At 34.8% G+C, this 20,578-nt stretch overlaps 1 protein-coding gene across 2 annotated transcripts; it reads right to left on the bottom strand.

The window, feature by feature from the left end:
• Window positions 1–8,724: 8,724 nt before the first annotated feature.
• Window positions 8,725–19,613, bottom strand: LOC102606111 (uncharacterized). Of its 2 annotated transcripts, none has more exons than XM_006354307.2 (12): window positions 19,268–19,613; window positions 17,101–17,220; window positions 16,223–16,356; window positions 15,926–16,129; window positions 14,790–14,982; window positions 13,263–13,326; window positions 13,122–13,172; window positions 12,932–12,985; window positions 11,789–11,908; window positions 11,026–11,225; window positions 9,978–10,029; window positions 8,725–9,292 (listed from the first exon to the last, which is right to left on the bottom strand). In XM_006354307.2, the coding sequence occupies exons 1-12, from the start codon at window positions 19,414–19,416 to the stop codon at window positions 9,194–9,196; spliced, it is 1,440 nt and encodes a 479-aa protein (XP_006354369.1). In that variant the 5' UTR covers window positions 19,417–19,613; the 3' UTR covers window positions 8,725–9,193. The 2 variants fall into 2 exon arrangements, with proteins under 2 accessions (XP_006354369.1, XP_015167316.1); XM_015311830.1 differs by having other exon boundaries at window positions 15,926–16,081.
• Between the last annotated feature and the right edge of the window lie 965 nt (window positions 19,614–20,578).

Genomic DNA, 20,578 nt, shown 5'->3' with positions numbered 1-20,578 from the left:
CTTTAGTGTTGGGACAGCAAGGGTTTGGATATATTTGAAGGTTTTGAAGCGTATTACGACCTTAAGATCGAGGTAAGACCCTTCTTTCATCGACTCTAGCTTTTATAAGCAGCAAATAGCAATTTGCGACGGAAATACATATCTTTTATCGTATTGTCATGGTATCTTTTATTTTTGGAATTTGATTATGGTCCTACCTTGTTGTAGTATCGAGGGAGTTATGAGTTAAAGTCTTTAGGCCACGTGAATTTAGCGAAAAAGATATGTTAAGGCTATTCCCTACTTACGGCATGCTTCCTTAAAGCTTAGGCGCAATGTAATTGGGTTGTTATCCTTGATATACTTGTAGCCGTGATTGTTGATTGTTGGCTGCTCGAGTTGATATAATCCTCCCTTGTCGGGATTCTTATTCAGTTAGTAGCGTCCCTATGTTGGACACGACTTAGAGGCTATTTGTATCGGTTGCTTATAACTAAATTGCTCGCTTTTAGCGGTTGGATTGTTATTATTGTCGTTGGGGCTATTGTGGTTAGCTGCAGGAATGTGATTTATGCCTAGAAGGGCTATGTTCTGCCTACAGGGCTATATGGATACCTAACAGGGCTATGAGTTACCTACGGGGCTATATTGTGCCTAGAAGGGCTATGAGTTGCCTACAGGGCTATATTGACGCCTAAGAAGGCTATATGCTTCCTACAGGGCCATGTTGTTACCTAAGAGGGCTATGGGTTGTCTATAAGCTACGTTGATGCCTAAGAGAGGTATGTGCTACCTACGGGGCTATATTAATGCCTAAGAGGGCTATGTGACTGCCTACGGGGCTAGGGGACTACTAATAGGGGTATATAGGCTGTTTGGCACCTTTCGGGTTTATGAGGGCCTGAGTAGGTGGTCTTGTGTGCTGTTTGTACCTATCGAGCTTATGGGGGCTTGGTTAAGTTGTTGTTTTATTATTTTTTATAAGTTTAGATTTAGGAGCAGGTCAGTACACTTATCTTATCCTTGATTTATTTATTGGATTATTCAAGTATATTATGATACCTCATCATAGTCTATTGCCTTTCATACTCTGTACATTATTTTGTACTGACGCCCCATGGCCTTGGGGGCGCTGTATTCATGCATGCAGGTCCTGATAGATGACTGAGTAGACCTCCTCAGCAGCAGGATTGACTTTTATCTGGTTGGCTAGCCCCTTTCCTCCGGAGCTGCCAAAGTTGGGAGGTTTGTTAACTTTTGTTGTATATATCTTTATGGGTAGGCTGGGGCCCTGTCCCACCAATCTTTACTACACTTAGAGGCTTGCAGACTAGTGTGTGGGGTTTATAGCTACGTTATAGCCATGCTGGGCCTATGTTGTTGGTTTGCGGAAGCTTGTGAGCTGTTTGATGTATTGTATTGATATATACCTGCTTTTAGTTTTGGTATAGATATCATGGTGGCCTCGATGGCCCAATCAGGACTTCTGTGCTAATTGGCTATTTATTTATATGATCTCCTGGGAGTAGCTGTTTCTTTTATAGATCAGTTGACAGGGGCCTTGCCGGCCAATGGCTTAGTTTTAGGCCGAGATATACTTGTTTGATTTCTTGATTGCGTGTGGCTGCCATGCGCTAGTAGCAAATGGTTTAGCAGGGTCGGCTCGGGCCTGAGTTTTGGCATTAGGAGCCAGTTGCGCCCCTCGAGTTTGGGGCGTGACACCTTTTCAGCCCTAATTTCATCTATAAATAGTCTCTTCTTTTTCATTATTTGGGGGTTGGAAAAATTGTTGGCAAGAAACAAAGGGAGAGGGAGCTGAAAAAGGAAACATGAAATAAAAGCTAGAATAGTATATAAAGGCAATGTTTACATACCCAGAAAGACCAACGAAATAGATTAGAAAGCTACAGATACTTAAGAGTCTAGTTTTTTTTCCTTTTGTTCATTGTTTACGAGAGTTTGCCGGAATCTGAATTGTGGTGGTGGAATCGTCTTCAAAGTTTCGTTCGTCCCAAGTCGCTGCCCCGGGAAATGTAATCTCCTCCCTTTTAAGTTTTTCTTTATTTCTTCCTTCTGTACTTAGTTATTTTCTTTTGAAACCTGATTGTGGTTCTTATTTCTGTGATCTCTTAGATTGAATCTTGTGTCAGCAGTGCTTTGTAAATTTTTGTTTATTGTTTGCTTCATTTGTTTGTCTCCTCTTCCCGTGAATCTGCTAAGCACGCTTTCTTTGTTCTTAATTGTCATACTAATTTTAAATTTTCAATTGATGACTTAGTGTTTAATTATAAGGATTGGTTATTTGTACAGTGCTCAATGTACCAAGTTTAGCAATTTGATTTGTTGATAGATGTTGGCATGCCGTAAATAGTTATGTTTAAGTTCACCATGATGCTTTATTGGATTTAATCTCTTACTTTCCTGATGACTTACCTACTTGAGAAATAATTGATATTGACATATTGTGTTATTTGAAGAGGTATGTCTCTGTTTAGAGCACCAAAGCTCTTTGGGGTAATTTAATTTGACCATTTTATAAAACTAAGGTTTTGGGTTCATGTTTTGTTAATTTTTTATTTTTTTTGGTTTTACCTTTAGCCATGGCCCTTATTAATCATTAATTGAAGTAGCTTCCCTTTCATGAGCCAGGACCATTTATGATGTGGGTTTATTAAATTTTGTTAAATACGTGACACATGTCATTTTGATCTTATATTACTTAGTTCAAATTTTATTTTATTTTGCTTTTACTGTTCCATTTAAAAGTGCATGAATATCTACATATCATGGTTTATCTCTACCTATTCTTGTTTTACTATTGGAAGTGTTCGACCATTCTTGTTGATGTGAGAGTGATAGCCAATTTAGGTGTTGCATTTATGAAAATATACACTGTGTATTGCTCAAAGCATGCCTACGTATCCCTTTGTTACATGTTGCTTGGCCTGAGTTTATTTGTGTTTGGAGTCACTATTTACAGTATTACTTGTATAAGCCTTAAATAGTTGTTTTTTCTTAATCCTTGTTATCGTTAAGTGCTAAATGCTGGTCGGTTGATATATAATACTTCATTCTGCTTTGTTTTGAGTCATCTTATATTGTGATCTTGTGGTTTCGATTTTCATTTTGGATCTTAAAATACTTGAGTTACTTTTTTTTAATTAAGTTATGTCTCATTTGTTTTATTTGATTCATATGCTAATTTCGTTTCTTTTTTTTCTTGTTTGAACCTTTTTCGAGTCCGTGGTGGACTCCTACTCTCTTGCATTCTCGAGATGAGCCATGGAAGCTCAACTCTTCCTTTATCGAGTCAGCCTCCATTTTATGTGAATGATTGGAAGCAGAAACACACGGCTGGAAAACAGACAATGCAGATCTTTGGAGCGAAAAGCAGGTTGTATACATGCTGTATACAACAGTATACGTAGTGATACAGGAGATATACAATGATATACACTGTACATACAGTAGAAATGGGCCCAAACAGCCCTCTTAAATTTCAGCCTTGTATTGTATCATAATGGGGCCAAATGTCCATCTTTATTTGGTTATTATTTGTCTTATTAGTTTAGGACAGATGAAATTGGGCCTAAAGCCCAAAAGAAATTTAATTTTTATGATAGTCTAAGATAGGTGCAAATGGGCTAAAAGGCCCAAAATAAAAATTAGGCCCAAGTACTGGCTCATGCGAACAGAAAATCAGACTTGGGCCCAAAACTCACTCTCTTTATTTTATATGTTTCATATTTGTTTAATTGTTTATTTGCTAGTCAATTTTAAGGTTTTCCTAATTCGATTTCCCCAAAAGATAGTCGTTTCTAGATTTTCTAAAGACTAAATAATCACGCTTATTTTACTACTTAAGTTACTTTGAAAAAATATTTTATTTAAGAAATCCCTTATACTATCTCCCAAAAATAATTTGAGTCTTAAGTTGTTTATTTCCTAAACTTGTCGAGTATGCTTTTATTTTAAAACCAATTAGCCAAATAGTTAATTACCGGATAATCGTGTGTTAGGGGCATTTCGGGTGCTTTCAAATCCTTTTCCGAAATGTTAATATGAACCCCGAACCCCCTTTAATATTCTTCAATAGATTTTCTGTTTTATTCTTTTGAAAAAAATCAGTTTTCTTAATTTCCCTTTAAAAATTAAGTGGCGACTAAACTAGTCTAATAATTATTTTTAAAATAAAACAATAACCAAAAAAAATCAAAACCAATAACTCATTATTGATAAACCCATAACTTTTTTTGATTTGATTCGCCTCGCTTAATTAGGCATTATGGTACTAAGGCAAGTGTGTCATATTCTGTTGAATATGTCCTATGTACTATTTTGCCGATGTAGCTAAATTGATTTGGAGTAGTACAACTTGCATGGATGGTTGTTAGCTATTGTATTGTATTGTTAGTATAAATACAACATTTTAGTTTGAAGACAACTCCATATCTAGGAGTCGATTTTGATCGAGGTCGCTGATTAAGAATTAAGGAATTAATACTTACGACTCTCGACCAATAGTCGTTCGGGGATGAACGAGGGGTAAATTGGTATCTATTGTAAGGACTCGAACCGTTGTTATTTAGGAAAGGAAAAACGTCGGAGAAAACCGGGCGCATCATCCCGCCAGAGCCGTCTAGATGTCGCTAGGGCGGCGGCGCTCCAGCGGGATAGTGTTCACCATAGCGGGATGGACGGGACAAAATTTAAATAACGCGAAGTCTTATTTTCTCATTTTTCCAAAAACACCAAAAAGAAGCGAGGATCACCCCAGAAACCCTCAAAAGGCTACTCTAGGATTGGGACGGAAGGAGAAAGAGATTTCTAGCGTAAGGACGTTGATAACTTGCAAATTTTCGGTCAAAATCCACCTTCTCGTAGTTTAGAAGCTAGGATTGGAGCTACAATCCCTCTGCGACTGCTTGGCGCCCAGGTAGCCTAGGTTTATCAATTGAGTAGTTGTAAATCTATGATCCACTGCATAGTATATTGGTAATTGACGGTAGAATTCATGCGTAGGCTTTCGTACACCAAAAAAGGGACAGTTGTACATGTATTCCTAGGTGTTACATCAGGCATATACCGTATGAGGAAACCCTATTCCGTGAACTAGGGTTATGTGATGGTTTGATTTTCTGGTGGTGTGATATAAACATGTTAATGGCTTCGTTATATGCATACATGTATGTGATTAGAGATTTATAAATCGAACCTAAGGAAAAGACTAAATATGTATAATTGCATACCATTAACCTAATACTTGATTGTGTGATTTTAAGTATTTTCATTATGGATATGATTGAGATTGTGATTGTACTGAATGGATCGGGTGTCACGTACCTACATACATACATACATTGGATCGGGTGTCATGTATCGACATACATACATACATTGGATCGAGTGTCACGTACCGACACATATATTTACATTGGATCGGGTATCACGTACCGACACATATACATACATTGGATCGGGTGTCACGTTCCGACACACTTACAGTTTGGGTATGGGTCCATGAGAGAACCATGTGTGAATGATATGTTTATATTTGCTTGTTATTGATAATGTGGAACTGTATGTTGCTGTTGAACTGATAACTGAATTATGCATTATATATATATATATATATAGTTTGCGATGTCGTAAGGTAATTGGGTATATCTCGGTAATGAATGAACTGTGAATGGTCAGGCCCAAATCGGGATGTGGTATGGTAAGTGGAGACCAAGGGTCCAGGTGTTACTATGTCTTACTTTAGAGAGGTGGTCATGTGTATTGTCGTTGAGAATTGGGGTGGTGATATGTCGTAAATGTTAATAGTTGGGTATTACCCCGAAAGGGGAGTAGTATTGAAACGGTTAACAAGCCATAATAGATCGTACTATAGAACCAAGGGTTGAGTGGTGAGGTGAAAGAAGTAAGGGTATGTCGCGAGTGGTTTGGCCGGGTTGGTAGTAGTTATATCCAGAATCTCCTCTGAGAGACAAAATGTTAAGCTATGATCAAGAACGGAGCAAGAAAGGGGTTAGAGTCCAGTGTACTAGTATGATTTAAAGTATCCGGGAATAGTAAAGGCAGGAAAATATAAATATGGAGGAATGAACAGTCTTATTGCATGTTTCTTGCTAGTCGATTTCTTATATTGTGCGGTGGGTATCAGGTTGACCGATGATGCCTACAAGTACGTGTGGTTGTACTGATACTACTCTTGTTATGCCTTTCTGGCATAGTCTGGTTGCAGGGTCAGTGATGTTTCATAGGTGAAGACGAAGACAATCTCCAACAACTTATATTTTTCTTTTCGAGTAGTGGGAGTTTCGTCATTGGTTAATTTTATTATACCTTATAATCTTGGTAGCTCTTGTACCTGTTTAGACTAAATTCATGGGGAAGTTAGTTACTTTACAAGTTAACTTTGAATTGTTTTTAAACTCTTTATTTATAAAATCTACATGAATCTCTTTCTATTTTCAATTTTCTTGATCTTCCACATGTCTTAAATTGTTTGGGAATCGAGGGTTCTCCTACTTAGGTGTTAGAGTAGGTGCCCGCACGGCCCAGTGGGTTGGGTCGTGACAATTAATTACAATTATATAATAGATTTGTTTTAGTAATTCATTTTCAATTGATAATATAGCTAATCCAATCAATCTCTCCTGAGATATTGTTGATTTTATCAATTTTAGTTTCGAAAAACTTCTTTCGGCTAAGGTAACGGTTACGAGAATTGTTAACATTATTCTATAAGCAATATTTTTTCATTCAAAATTTTTATTATTTGTGAATAATCTATCAAGGGCTCCTTTTTGGGATTTATTTAATTCTTCAAGTTTTCTCTTTTTGTAAAATCGGAATCATATTTTCTAGTTGACATATTTAAATTGAATAATTTAATAATAACTATTATCATTTGAACTAAGAATTTCAACAATAACAGATTTTCAAGAAAAACTATAAAATAAAGTTAGAATAATAAAATCTAGCTCACGAGAATTTGATAAGTTGATAAAACAATATCGAAATAGTGTTGCGTTTAAAAAAAAAAAATTGTAGAAGAGAGTTCAATATTGAGAATAAAAATAATAAAATAGAGAATAAGAAAGATGAATATAAGGTAAATAATAATATATGGTCAATTTTTTAGGAGATAAATAAGAAAACAAAATTTCCCACTTGAGGAAATTATCCCAAAAATATGTTTCATTCCCTTATAAAAGTGGGAAAACCATCGGTTATTTTGTTTTTTTATTTTATTTTTTGTACTTCTTACATGTTTTTTTTTTATAAAAAATATATAAGTATTTTTTTTAAAATAATTGGGGGCCTCAAAAGGGGACTAGTGGTTTAGACGGTTTAGGAGGTTCTGGCAGGAGTTGATAAAAGACTCAAAAAAAGGGTATGAGTCTGAATTCAAGGTCACTACTAGTGGTAGATGAAGAAAAAATTCAAATTCAGGTGGACCCGAAGCTTGACTCGGACCTTAATCCAGAGTTGTATTATAGTCGCCGTCATCCGCTAGTGTAGACAAAACTTGTGTAGAAAAATTGATTTAGATTGTCTAAAGCCAAAATTTAGAAGAGAAAGTTACGTTTGTTTAATATTTTTTATATATTTTATTTTCATAAATTCTAAAAAAATATTGTAATTGATTACAATTTAATAATTAATTTTTCTTTTTCAATTGATTTTAATATTTTGTTAGGCAAAAATAAACATATATACACTATTGTATGCTACATAACAAAACAAATATATAAATCTCTCTTATTGATTATATTTTTGAAAACTTTTTTAATATTATCAATTGTTACCTAAACCATCAAATTTATTCCAAAAGTGTTTAAAAATAAAATTAAGACTTCACTTCATTGAATACGCCAATTAGAGTCATTTTTATTACTTATATAATATTTTGTAATACTTTTAATTACAAAAATCAATATTATAGTGATTAGAAAACATTCAAAGTTAAGATAATATTTTTTTAAAAATTAATTATTTGATAATTTAATTAGTTTGAGCTTGAAATGCTTAATAAAACATCTCAAAGGATTGAACCTTTTAAGATAATCTTACAAAGTCAATATTAAAGAGTCTGGAGCCAAAAACGCAAAAAAAAAATGAGCAAAATTTTCAAAAGGGCAATAAAAATTGAGTATGAAACCAAAAGAGCAACATTTGGATATATAATTTTTTTTTAAAAAAAAGAACTAGCAACAAATATTAGTTTAATAATTTATATTTTTTGCTTGCTTAAGTTGGGTTAGTTTTATGAATCAATTTAGGTTCAATCCATTGGATTAACTCAAGAAAAACTGTCTGTATCAACAAATAATTTGGAATACCTCAACTTTTTTAGAACAGATTAGAGTCAAATGACAATGTTTTTACAATAACTCAACAAAAACTTTTTTTAAATCAATTTCAATTCGATTTTGATCAACTCTAACGCAATTGTTATAACAGCAAAAGGAAGGCTCATATCGGCATGAGCATTGTACATCATTTGCCCTCCATCCAAATGTTGTCATTTTGATTTAATACTCAATTTTTTTACCTTTTTGACTCCGAACTCATGATACTCCAATATTAAAACATAGTTGATTCATGTGGAAGTGAAATTTAATTATCTACTATTTTTAATTATAATTACATTAATAATAAAATTTCAAAAATATGTGCATAATAATTAGTAAGAGACTATTAAGAAAATTTAAAATAATAGTAACAATAAACACATAAAAAAAAATATATTCTACTTTGGGTATTTTGTTTCTTCAAAGTGTGGTGTTAGTTGATACAATTACATTGCCTTCATCACATCTTGTTGTATCTCCTTCATCTGCGTTTGGTTCTTTGGAGGCCCTTATTTATGAGTAAATAATAATCTAATAAACAGAATGAATGCTTGACAAAGTTATTTAACAAACTCAAGCAATTGACACAAACCTTGTGTATCAATTTGAGCAAGGCTACTATCCATTATCTTCAAACAGTTAGCAAGCAATTCCGAAACTAAGCTAGGCTCTTTCGTTATCATTTCAGAAGCCGAGCAATAAGAAAGATGCTAAGAAGATAGAAAAAGAGAGTGCCGGTTGGGGGAGGGAGAGTTGTAAACAAAGTAATGGAATGCTGGCTCTAAATCATAGTTGTTGAAAGAGACTCCTAAGCTACCTCTGTATGTGCATGTGGGAATGCAATACCCAAGTCATCTATCAACTCGTAGTACATTATTGTGTATTGAACCCTTCGTAACAGACTCTCTTTGAGGATCAGTTGTCCAGTGGTCATCAACAACGAACTTTATCTGTACGAAACACAGTCATTGAACAATGTAAGACATATTCAAACATCTTTAAAGCAGGATAACAGAAAAGCTATCAGGCAGAAGTAAGATTGAGTAATATAAACAGAAACTCATCGAAGGAATCAACCTGCTCGCTCATGGTAGGACGTTCTAAATTTAAGACGTCCTTGGTTAGCTGAGATTGTCAAACTACTAAAAACACTGAAGTTGGAGAAATGAAATTTGATTTTTCGGAGTAAAGTGGCAAGATTCATTCTTTCTTCCAGCAACTGATTGAGCATATTGAAGACAAAAATCATACCACAGAAACAAGTGCTAAATCTAACTAATCACTGCAACAAAAATATAAATTGTTTCTTTTATCAAAACATTGTATGAATAAAACTCCATTGTGGTTATTAGTTTTACTCAACCTCAATTTTCTAATTCACTTGCATGTTTCCCTCGTGACTGCAAAGTTGTGGATATGACTCAATGAAGAATACGACCACTGATGAGCTTAGACAGAGTTTAAGATCTTTTAAAGGATCAACCAATGTACTCTTAATAGCATTGTCTATGGACTGCATAAATGCATGTCAAGCAAAAGCCAAGTTACTTATTCCAAAAACAACTATTGAGGCAAGAAGTGACCACACAGCCAGCTTTTATTTCTCTATCCTACAGTAGTTTGTAGAAAATGTACCTCGTATATCCCTGGATATAGCCATAACACAGTTTTCCAAAGTCGAGGTTCCCTGGAAAGCATAGTTTATCATGTTATTCAAATATTACGATGACTTTCAGAAAGGAGGCCGAGGCCAATAGATATACAGAATAACTCAGTCGACGGGTAGTCCATAGATCTCTGCTACTGCATTTGCATATAAATGACTATTGTAAACAAATGAAAATATATGAATATATGATGACTCAAAAGATAGAATAGTTCAAATATATCAGGGCAAGAAGCCATCTCTTCCCCTACATAGTGCTCTAATTTGAGAAAATGGCTAATAAATCAGCAGGCATAAGTTGGTTGTATATAATGGAGGTGGGATCCACTCAACAGACCAAGTAATATTACCTACTCCTTCCACCAATTTGTTTGAGCTTTCTATTTAGTTCCATCTCAAAACCAGATACTTCAAAGTAGCAAGATATCCTCCTTCCATACTTCAAAACTATTATAAACTAATACTGCTACCTAGTACTTCAAATTTGAGGAGACGTCCTTTTTCTTAATATTGCTACACTTGACTAGACTTGTGTGTAACATGTGTACAAGTGTATTACAACAGAGCTACAAAAGGTTGTTTCTTAGAAACGCGGTAGTCCTGTGCTCAGGTAAAACCAGGTTGTGTGCTTCGCTTCGCTTAAGTAGCACTTCAGTGTAGGCACTATGGTACTAAGGCATGTGTCTCATCTCCTGTTGATTATGTACTTTGTACTATTTTGCCAAAGTAGCTAAGTTTCCACTTTAGCATGAATATACACAACCTTCATGATCAGAGAAAGTCACTACCAATCCTAAAACTGGGCAGGCCACCCAAATTATTGATTGGACAGAGTTCCTGTTCTGGAAAAGGATAAGCAACATTATTGAAGATTTGAAGTAGTACAAAATGATAGTAAGAGATGAATAGGAAAAAACTAAATACAATACCACATCTAAGGAAGTTGGTAATTACATAACCGACAAACTGCTACGTTAAAAATCACCCCAAAGATAAAGAAATAGACAGAGTAATAACCTCATGCCAATGGGATCTATGATATCTGATGATGCTTGGATATCTTCGCCGATGGGATCTATGATATCTGATGATAGTTGTATATCTTCGCCGATGGGATCTGATGATTCGTGTGGATCCATTTTTATTTTATGATGCCACCCATTGAAGCTGCCAGCCACCTCAACATTTTCCCCATCTGCCCAGTATTGGATTTCAACCTAATAGAAACAAATGTGATAAATCAACAAGCCATAGCTCCACCAGTAGAACCAGATACACTGGTGTGGGATGGAAAGTTGGAGGTGGGGCTTTCGTTTCCTAGTTATTTAGGATCTCTTTCTAATCTACTTATTATCTGTTCTTTTTTGTATTGATGAGGACCACAAATTCTAGCTAAGAGATCTTGTTTCCTTTGTTTCACCCAAACTTCCAGACATTATATTATAGTTCAAGTTCACTATAAATTCTCTTATTTTTCTTTTTTCTGTGAAGCCACAAGTTCTTACTGCTTCTGTTATGTCAAATATACTACCCTGATCAGCCTAGGCCACGATTCAGCAACAGAATATTGTGCTTTTTCATTATTTAAATGATATTACCTTTAATGAAGCCAACATCTATATGAAACTTCTGGTAGATATACCTTGTAAAGTACATAAAACCCCATTTCCAGCAGAAGTTGGAGCAATTTCCCAATTATTCGTCCATGTTATACTTTGGTAGCAGTAGCAAAGAATCTTGAAAATTCAGGAAATGTTAATACAAGAGGTTGCTTGAATACCTCCTTCAGTCCTGAGAGGCTATCTTCAGCAGCATTTAGCTCTGCATCTTTTTCTGAAATAAGTCTTTCTGCTTCTCTGATTTCTGTTTCAGCTTTGATTTGCAAAATTGACAGCAAGTGCTGAAAGTAGAAATATAAGAAAATTACACTTCTCCACTTCATGAAGAGCCAATTGTTCATTTTAGTAATGTTACAAGTAACAAAAAATTATGTTTAAAATTCTCACAATCACAATAACAAATGACCAAAATAGCTGAAATGAATTATCAAAATATAACATTAATGATCATATCAGTAGCATGAATAAACTAGTTCAACTCAAATGCTACAGAAGGTTCCCAAGAAAGCAATAATACTAATCACATATATAGTTGATTATTCTTGTGTTACCACAAAACTTGGAAGAGAAAATGGAGAAGGCAACATTCCTTAAGATTTTCTTGGTCTCTTTTTTCCTTATTTTGTTGGGACAAGGAAGCTATGCGGGAGGATGCTCTAAGGATGCTGATTGTGTAAAGCTGAAATGCATAGATAAACATCCCATATGTGACTTGACAAAACACCAATGCGTCTGTCAAGCTCCACCAGCTAGTTATGGAAGAAAAAACATTCACAAGACTCACCAAAACTAATTTATTATGTTTGTTATAATTAATGTGCAAAAATGAACCATGATTTATGTTTTTCCTTTTCATACACACACACACACACACACACACATATATATATATATATATATATGGTGCTATAATCAATAAAGATGCCTTATTTCAAAAAAAAAAAAAAAAAGTTCCCAAGAAAGAACACTCCAGTTTACCTATCCACTGGTCCCTTTCATAGTTTGTTGAGTTGTGTTATTATGTATAAGATTGTGTCATCAAAAAGTCAAGTCACACTTTGGTATGTTACAAGATATATTGAAGAAACTGAACACGAGAGATCATAAGCCAATAGTTAAGATGACATAGAAGGATGTAAAATAAGTGGCAACATCTCTGCAGCGCAGAGAAATGTGTCTTTTTCTATCATTTAAAAAAGGAAAATATCCATTACCATAGCAAGGCAAAAAGGGAGTTAGGTCTTCGTATTTTTATCTTCTTTTCTTTTCCTGAAGAATGGGGAAGAGTAAGAAGGAAATTATACCTTTTCCTCTTCAATCTGCTGCTTCAATTGAGTTAACTCCAGCTCCTTCTGATGCTAAGAACAGCAACAAAACCATTTAAGGCACTGGTATACTTATGAGAAAGGTATATAAAAAATGTCTGAACAAAGAAAAATTGAAGCCAAGTAGGGTAAGCACAATTTCAATAATAAATTGTCCAAAGAGCAGTACCAGCACAAACTTGAGATGATTAATTTCAGCTTGAATCTCCATATTGTGGGGCTAACAGATAAAATATGAAGGCAAAGGAAATTCCAAGTCAAAAATGGAATCAAATAAAAAGCAAACAATCAGAACAAAGAATTTAGTCACCTCAGTATCAGCACTAATTATCCCTTCAGTCATGGTTAAGTATTCAGTTGACAGGCTATCATTCCTACAAAAATCAAGGTGCATTCAGATAACAGAAGGATGGAAAAACCCGAACAAAAAGCAACTTTAGATTTAATCTGATCTTAAATCTTAGAGCTAGAAAGATAATACAGTTCATAGACAAGAAGAGGACGGGAAATCTAAACTCTTCAAAGAAGAAAAGGTCATCAGCTTGTTGAGAGTACGTGGAAAAACATCGAGGTTTTAGCCAAAAACATCTAAATATACCTAATACCTTAAATCTAAACGACATCTTAACTATCAGGTTTCATCCTGCTGCTAGTTTGTTTCAAAAACGTAACAGTCATGACTCCTCCCATAGAGCTTCCCCCAACTTAGGTGGAGTTGTAGCATAACGGAGAAGCAAATACCTAGGAAAGCAGCTCTTGAGCTTTCAACTCTTTCTCTCTCCTCGATGCTCGTTCTTCCAAATTGATAAAACTGAGAACATGCCTCGTCCACCGGTGAAGGTGGTCATCAAGAGGTGAATGATTCTGCAAAATTCTGGGACAAAGAAGAACTTCACTGGGTTTTTGGTGAACACAGAAGGGGACTATAGAAGTATACTGAAGGTATTTATTTGATTCCTTGTTATTTTTACAGTTCATTTTTCCCCTTCTGCCTTAAACCAATTATCCTCTTTTAAATTTAAACATTTCTTGGTGCCCTGTATTAGTTCTTGGTGTAAATCGGGGAAACTAGTTATTTCTGTATGAAGCAAAATCTGTGCACCATCCCTGTGCTCATGGAACCTGCGGTTTAGTTCTTCAAAAAAAAATTGAAAAAGAAAAAGGAAGATAATCACCAACCTATCATGTTCAGATCATGTTTCACTAACAAAGACTCCCACTATTCTTAAAACCATAGTCTTTTTTTCCTTTCCCTCTTACTTTTACTTCCTAGTCAAACATTTCGCATTTGTATAACCGCAATCACCACCATATATTCTCAACCAAACTATCTTTGTTGTTGCCGAAAAAAAATGTTCCAGAATTAGGATAGCTTTGAGGAAGTCAGGTGCTCTGCACCTTTTTCTGTTAGAGCCGTTAACTTTTTGAAAGAAACTAACGGCAGGACGAAAGCTGCAAAGTTCTGGATACTCCAAGGATGTCTTTTTGTTCACAAGAATAGTTCAAGGATATTTAGGTTCAGGACATAGTTGAGGAATGTTTTTGGCCAAAGATTGATTTATTAAATCAACAAGAATGAGACACAAAAGAAAGATTTATTAAATCAATAAGAATGAAACACAAAAAGAACTTCGATTTCACATTCATCCTACATCAAATTTAATAAAGTATGATCTGTATGCGGTCATCAAAAAAAAAAGTATGATCTGTATATTGGTAAACACAATTGAAAAAAATGAAGCAGGGTCAATGAAGAACCAAAGATGTTTACTGAAGGCCCAGTGGAAAATGAAGAACCTAGTCAGATGGAAGCTTAAATATTGCAAGAAATGCATACCTCATCAGAGAACTCTGCGTACTAGGATGTTCATCATGCTGGATTGATAGTGCCATGGGATTTTCGCTAAATATCTCAGCACCATCACCATTACAAACAAGATCTATATGCTCCTTAGGAGTAGTAGATTCTGTTTCTATAACATTCTGTCCTTCAACAGAGCCCTCTCTTTGAAAGATTTCCAAGCAACTATCTAAAAAATCAAGCAAAAACAGAACAGTTAGATTTACTCAAACACTTTGGATCTCATTCTAAAATCCAATATATTTACTCAAGCTGCTCACAGCACCAGAACTTGAAAGTTTGCTCAAGGTCTTAGCCAGTGGCAAATATTAGTCACTGGAAACTAGCTTTTGAGGCAGAATGAACAGTAGATACAATATTGTTTTTGAAAAGTATGAACAACAGATCCAATATGCATCACAACTAATGTTGTTTTTCTTTTTTGAGAAGATCATCACAAATAATGTTAGTAGAGATATAATTATTACTCCATTATTTTTTAGAAAGGCAACATTAGTAGAGATATAGTTATTAGTTCAATGTTTTCACATTTGGCAAGGGGAAGATGCAAGTCTCAATGCTTCCAGGGTAGCTTTTTGCAGAAAATAAAATAAGAACGCATGGATTCCCTACTTTCTGTAAACTCTTGCATGCTGAGCTTTTGCCCATACATCAATAAAAAAATTACCTAATTAAAAAAATGAAAAAAGAACATAGCTTAGATTGAGTTGCTAGATAATTTTGAATTCAGGAGACTTGAAATGGTTTACACAATATAAGCACTTATGAAAGTGCATAAAATATCTGGGCCAAATGGTAAGTGTGTAACATGGATGAATTGGAGTGCTAAGTATGTTCACCATAAAGTACCTGAATTGGTGCAAGTAAACCCAGATAAACAAGAGAAGAAGAGGATTACTTACCCTCTACACCATCCAGGCTCCATTGCGAATAAAATTGACCAATTCAGGTATTTTATGGTGCCAAGTATTGTCATCCAGATAAACAATTCAGGTATTATCAAGTATTGTGTTCCATATAAACTTTATGGTGCAAGTACGGTGCCAAGTATTGTCACCTAGATAAACAATTCATGTCATTTAACATAGGCACCCTGAAGTAGCATCACTTACCCTCTATGCTATCCAGTTCTCCATTCTGAATAAAATTGGCCACCTTTTCCTCCAAGAAAGAATACCCCAAGGGTTCTTGATCACCAGAATTTTGCTCATCCGAATTCAGAATCAAATCATTGCTTGCATCATTCGTGTAGTCATCCACTGCAGAAGCTTCAGTTGGCAAAGAAACATCATGAGCCATGTCTGCTATTTCCCCATCTGACCTTTTAAATTAGCAGGTTGTCAATCGGAAAAATCCAAAATTGGCCATGTTGTTACAACCTAGAATACACAGGGACAAGAACTGCTGACCTAACGATTCATCTTCACTTTTTTCAACAAGGCCATCCTCTCCAATGCACTCATAGGTTGGTTGTTTGGAAGTTAAGAGAAGCTCCTTGACAAGTTTGTATCCTCTTCTTCTAACTATGTTTGCAAGGTCTTGCCTGTGGAATGTATGAGACAATCACATAGCTTGCAAAAATGTCTCTAAAGATCTGGCTCTTAAAGACTCAAAATCAAAAAAAAATTGAAGTGTTTACACTTAAGAGTAACATTGATGTAAGAAATATGGTTGTCTCGCGTGACAGTGTAACAGTTCATACAAGTAGAATCAAGCACTAAAGAGACACGAATTAATAAAGCACAAGTTCAAGAAACTTTCCATGCCTTTGTCCTAGCACCTTTTACATGCCTGGAACATGGCGAAAGCATAAGCTATCACCTTCATGTTACAAGTCTCATTGATATTAAGTCATCTATTCAACGCAAACAAAAAGAATGAGTTCCTTCAAATCCATTTATCTCCAAAAAAGGATAACCGGCACCTCTCAACTGTATTAGAGAAGACCTATCCTAAAGGAAAAACCAGTTGATACCTTCTTTCTCCTGTGTTCCAACCAAATGTTGGGCATGTCGCAGGGAAACTCAAAAAAGAATCAAGCTAGAACTAGCTACTAGCTCCCCTGCAGATACCTCAATTTGTCCTATTTCACTTGACCTCTCAGTAAGAGAAATTCTTTTCCGTTGCTAATATTAGTTGGAGTTTGACATGAATTAGGTGCATTCCTCTATACATACAGCTTTTCAATAGCTTCAGATCATTTTAACTATACTAATGTTAGCTGCAAAATGGTTGGGGGGGGGGATGGAAAATGAAAACCAAGAACATAAATGGCATTCAAGTTCACCTTCCGTTCTGTGACAGCTCTTTCATGGTGGGTACGTGATCCTCCGGAAGTCCAACAGAAGATAAAAATTCTCTGATGTCGTTGCAGAGATCATCATTGCTTTTCACCTTCCGGCTTGCCCTAGACCCACCCAAAACAAGAAAAAGAACGTCAAACACCCATCTCAGTAAGATCAAGAAGCAATATTTCAAGAAAAATACTCACATTAGTGCAACCAACATTCTCTTAGCTAATAAGTCAGTATTGAGAACCTAACTGTAAACACACTACAATTGAGACAGGTAGATAAAACTAAAATACAGTCAAATGGGTGATGCAAAAGAATCTGAATTATTATTGAAGCACTCATATCAGTGCATTCAATGATTTTCATAGCTAACTATTCACTCTCAAAAACCAAGCCACAAACAACAAAACATAGAAAAACTAAAATACATTAGATGGGTGATTAAAATAAACCTGAATTTTGCAACTTTCATAGTTAAACAGACTACGGGTGTTGCTATTACCCCCCAACTCTAAATTCTAATGTTACTATTTAAAGTCACGCACATTAGTGCATTCAAAGACTCTAATAGCTAACAAGTTAGTATTAATAACCAAACTACAAACACAGTATCAATATGAAGAACCACAAACATTGTATTGTAGCTCAAGGGTATTAGCAACACTCCATAATTTAATTACAAACTTGCAAACTTGAAAGTTCAGAGGGCACTGGTATGTATTCTCTCTTCCTTTATTGAATGAAAGAAAACCAAAATTTGAAGAAAAATCACTTACATTAGTGCATTCAAAGACTCTTATAGACCGTGGCGGAACCAAAATTTTCATTAAGGAGTTTCAAAATATGAAGAAGTAAACATGCGACGAAGCCGAAGGGATTCAACATCTACTAAATATATATATATATATAAGTTTTTAACCATGTATAAACAGTGTAATTTTTCGTCGAAGGGGGTTCGGGCCGTTAAATTAGGTCTTAGGCCTAACTCACACGCGTGGGCAATTTTGGGCAATTTTTGACCCACCTCATGCCCAGTGCTTCACATCTAGCGCGTGGGCATTGTTTGGGTAATTTTTTATTTTTTGACTCACACGCGTGGGCAATTTTGGGCAATTTTTGACCCACCTCACGCCCAGTGATTCACATCTAGCGCATGGGCATTGTTTGGGTAATTTTTTATTTTTTGGGCCCCAACATCGGGTGAGATGGGCCCTGCTCTAATACCATGTTAAATTAGATTTTAGGCCTAACTCACACCCCAAAAACTAGCTCAAAGAGAGAAGGATTGCTCAAGTCTTATAAGGAGTCCACCCATCTCATTAACCACCAATGTGGGACTTTTTGTTTTAACACGGGCCCTACTTGGCTCTTCCCCTGCTTATAGGTAAAAAGTCAGTATCAAGAATGAAACTACAAACACAATATCAGTATCAACAATCACAAACATTGTCTTGTAGCTCAAGGGTAATCACAACACTCCATATTTTAAGCACAACGCTTCAAAACATGGATATCAGCGAGACTCCAATGCATTTTTCTATTGAAGCAAAAAAAAAAATCAAACTTTAAAGAAAAAACACTCACATTAGTGCATTCATAGACTCTTACAGCTAAAAAGTCAGTATCAAGAACCAAATATAAACACAGTATCAGTATCAAGAACCACAAACATTGTATTGTAGCTCAAGGGTAATAGCAACACTCAATAATTTAAGTACAAAGTTGCAAAATTGAAAGTTCAGAGGGACTGTTATGTATTCTCTCTTTCTTTATTGAAGCAAAAATAGCCAAAATTTGAAGAAAAAAATCACTCAAATTAGTGCATCCATAGACTGTTACAGCTAAAAATCCAGCATCAAGAACCAAACTACAAACACAGTATCATTATCAATAAACACAAACATTGTATTGTAGCTCAAAGGCAATAGCAACACTCCACAATTTAAGCACAAAGCTGCAAAACCTGGATAGTTCAGGGGAGATTTTAATGCATTCTCTATTCCCCTAATAAAGCCCAAAAAACCAAACTTTGAAGAAAAACACTCACATTAGCACATTCAAAGACTCTTACAGCTAAAACAATCAGTATCAAGAACCACAAACATTGTACAGAAACATAGATAAACCCATAATAAACCCAAAAGGGTAACTCAAACAAACCTGGGTTTCTTAATTGAAGCACAAATTTTTGATTTTGAACGACAAATTAGAAAGAAATGATGATTGTGGCGTATACAGATAGAAGGGTTAAGAGTCTGAGAAGAAAAAAAGAGCTTATGGGAAGTGGGGAAATGGAAAAGAGACGCCATTGGAGAACAGAGAAAGCAATTCTCGAGATGGGTTTTGCAGCATTTGAGAATTTGGGGGATTTTTTTGAAGCAAAATTGAAGAAGAAGAAGAACAACAAGCTACTATTCAACAAGAACAAAGTTATGAGAAGATGGCAAGTTCTTTTCCTCTTTGGAATGCTTCTTTTTTAGCAAAAAATGTGGTTGCCAATTGTGTGAAATGGTTTGCTATCCTTTGGGTCGGAGATTTGATACTTGTATTTAGATCCGATATTTGATACTCGTATTAAGACATGATTAAATTTGGAGGATCATTTGTATTTTTATATACTAATATTTTCATACTAATAGTTATAGTATTGTTTTTGTAATTTCTTGTCATTCGATTTTATGCTTCAATTATCTTTTTTTTTTTGTTGTAGTTAGTGTTCCAATACTAGATGTTATTTAATATGTTATTTCTTGTACTTATGTCACTTCTTTGTTTAGACAATTTTAGATTATTTTTTCCTTGAGTCGAGAATCTATTAGAAAAAAGACTGAATTCGATTGTTATTGAAGTTCGATTATTCATGCATAAATAACGGACTTCAACCACATTTGCTAAAACTGAGGCAAAAATATTTAACTAAACTTTAATCATATGCGTTTGAATTCAATCACATTGATTAAATTTAATTAAATCTTGAATCTTTAAGGGGAAATGGTTGGCCTTTTAATATACATTGTTTAAATTCAGTCAGATAAAACTTTAAACACTGTATATCTGAAGTAAATAATTTACAAACTTTACGCACTAAAAGAATATGACTTAAATTGTGGTTTCAAAATCCACTACCTTTGCACTTAGCCCTAATATTAATACTTTTTTTTTTTTTGGCAAATTACAAAAATTACATACTTTTAAGGCAAAATTACAATCTATCTCTTAAAAGTTTATAATTACAGAAATCCTTCAAATGGATACAATAATATAAGCGTTGATACATTAATCTGATGCGCGAGATACATTAATCGTTAAGTAAGATACATTACATTTTACATGATACACTAATCTGATGCGCGAGATACAATAATATAAGCACTGATACATTAATCTGATGCGCGAGATACACTAATCTGATGCGCGAAAATGAGGAATTTTGGAAATTTGTAAAACTTATAGGGTATAATGGTAATAAGT

This window comes from Solanum tuberosum, unplaced genomic scaffold (assembly GCF_000226075.1).
Source record: "Solanum tuberosum cultivar DM 1-3 516 R44 unplaced genomic scaffold, SolTub_3.0 scf00177, whole genome shotgun sequence".
Taxonomy (NCBI): Eukaryota; Viridiplantae; Streptophyta; class Magnoliopsida; order Solanales; family Solanaceae; genus Solanum; species Solanum tuberosum.
The sequence above is the reverse complement of the archived record's forward strand: the minus strand, read 5'-3'. Positions and strand labels throughout refer to the sequence as shown.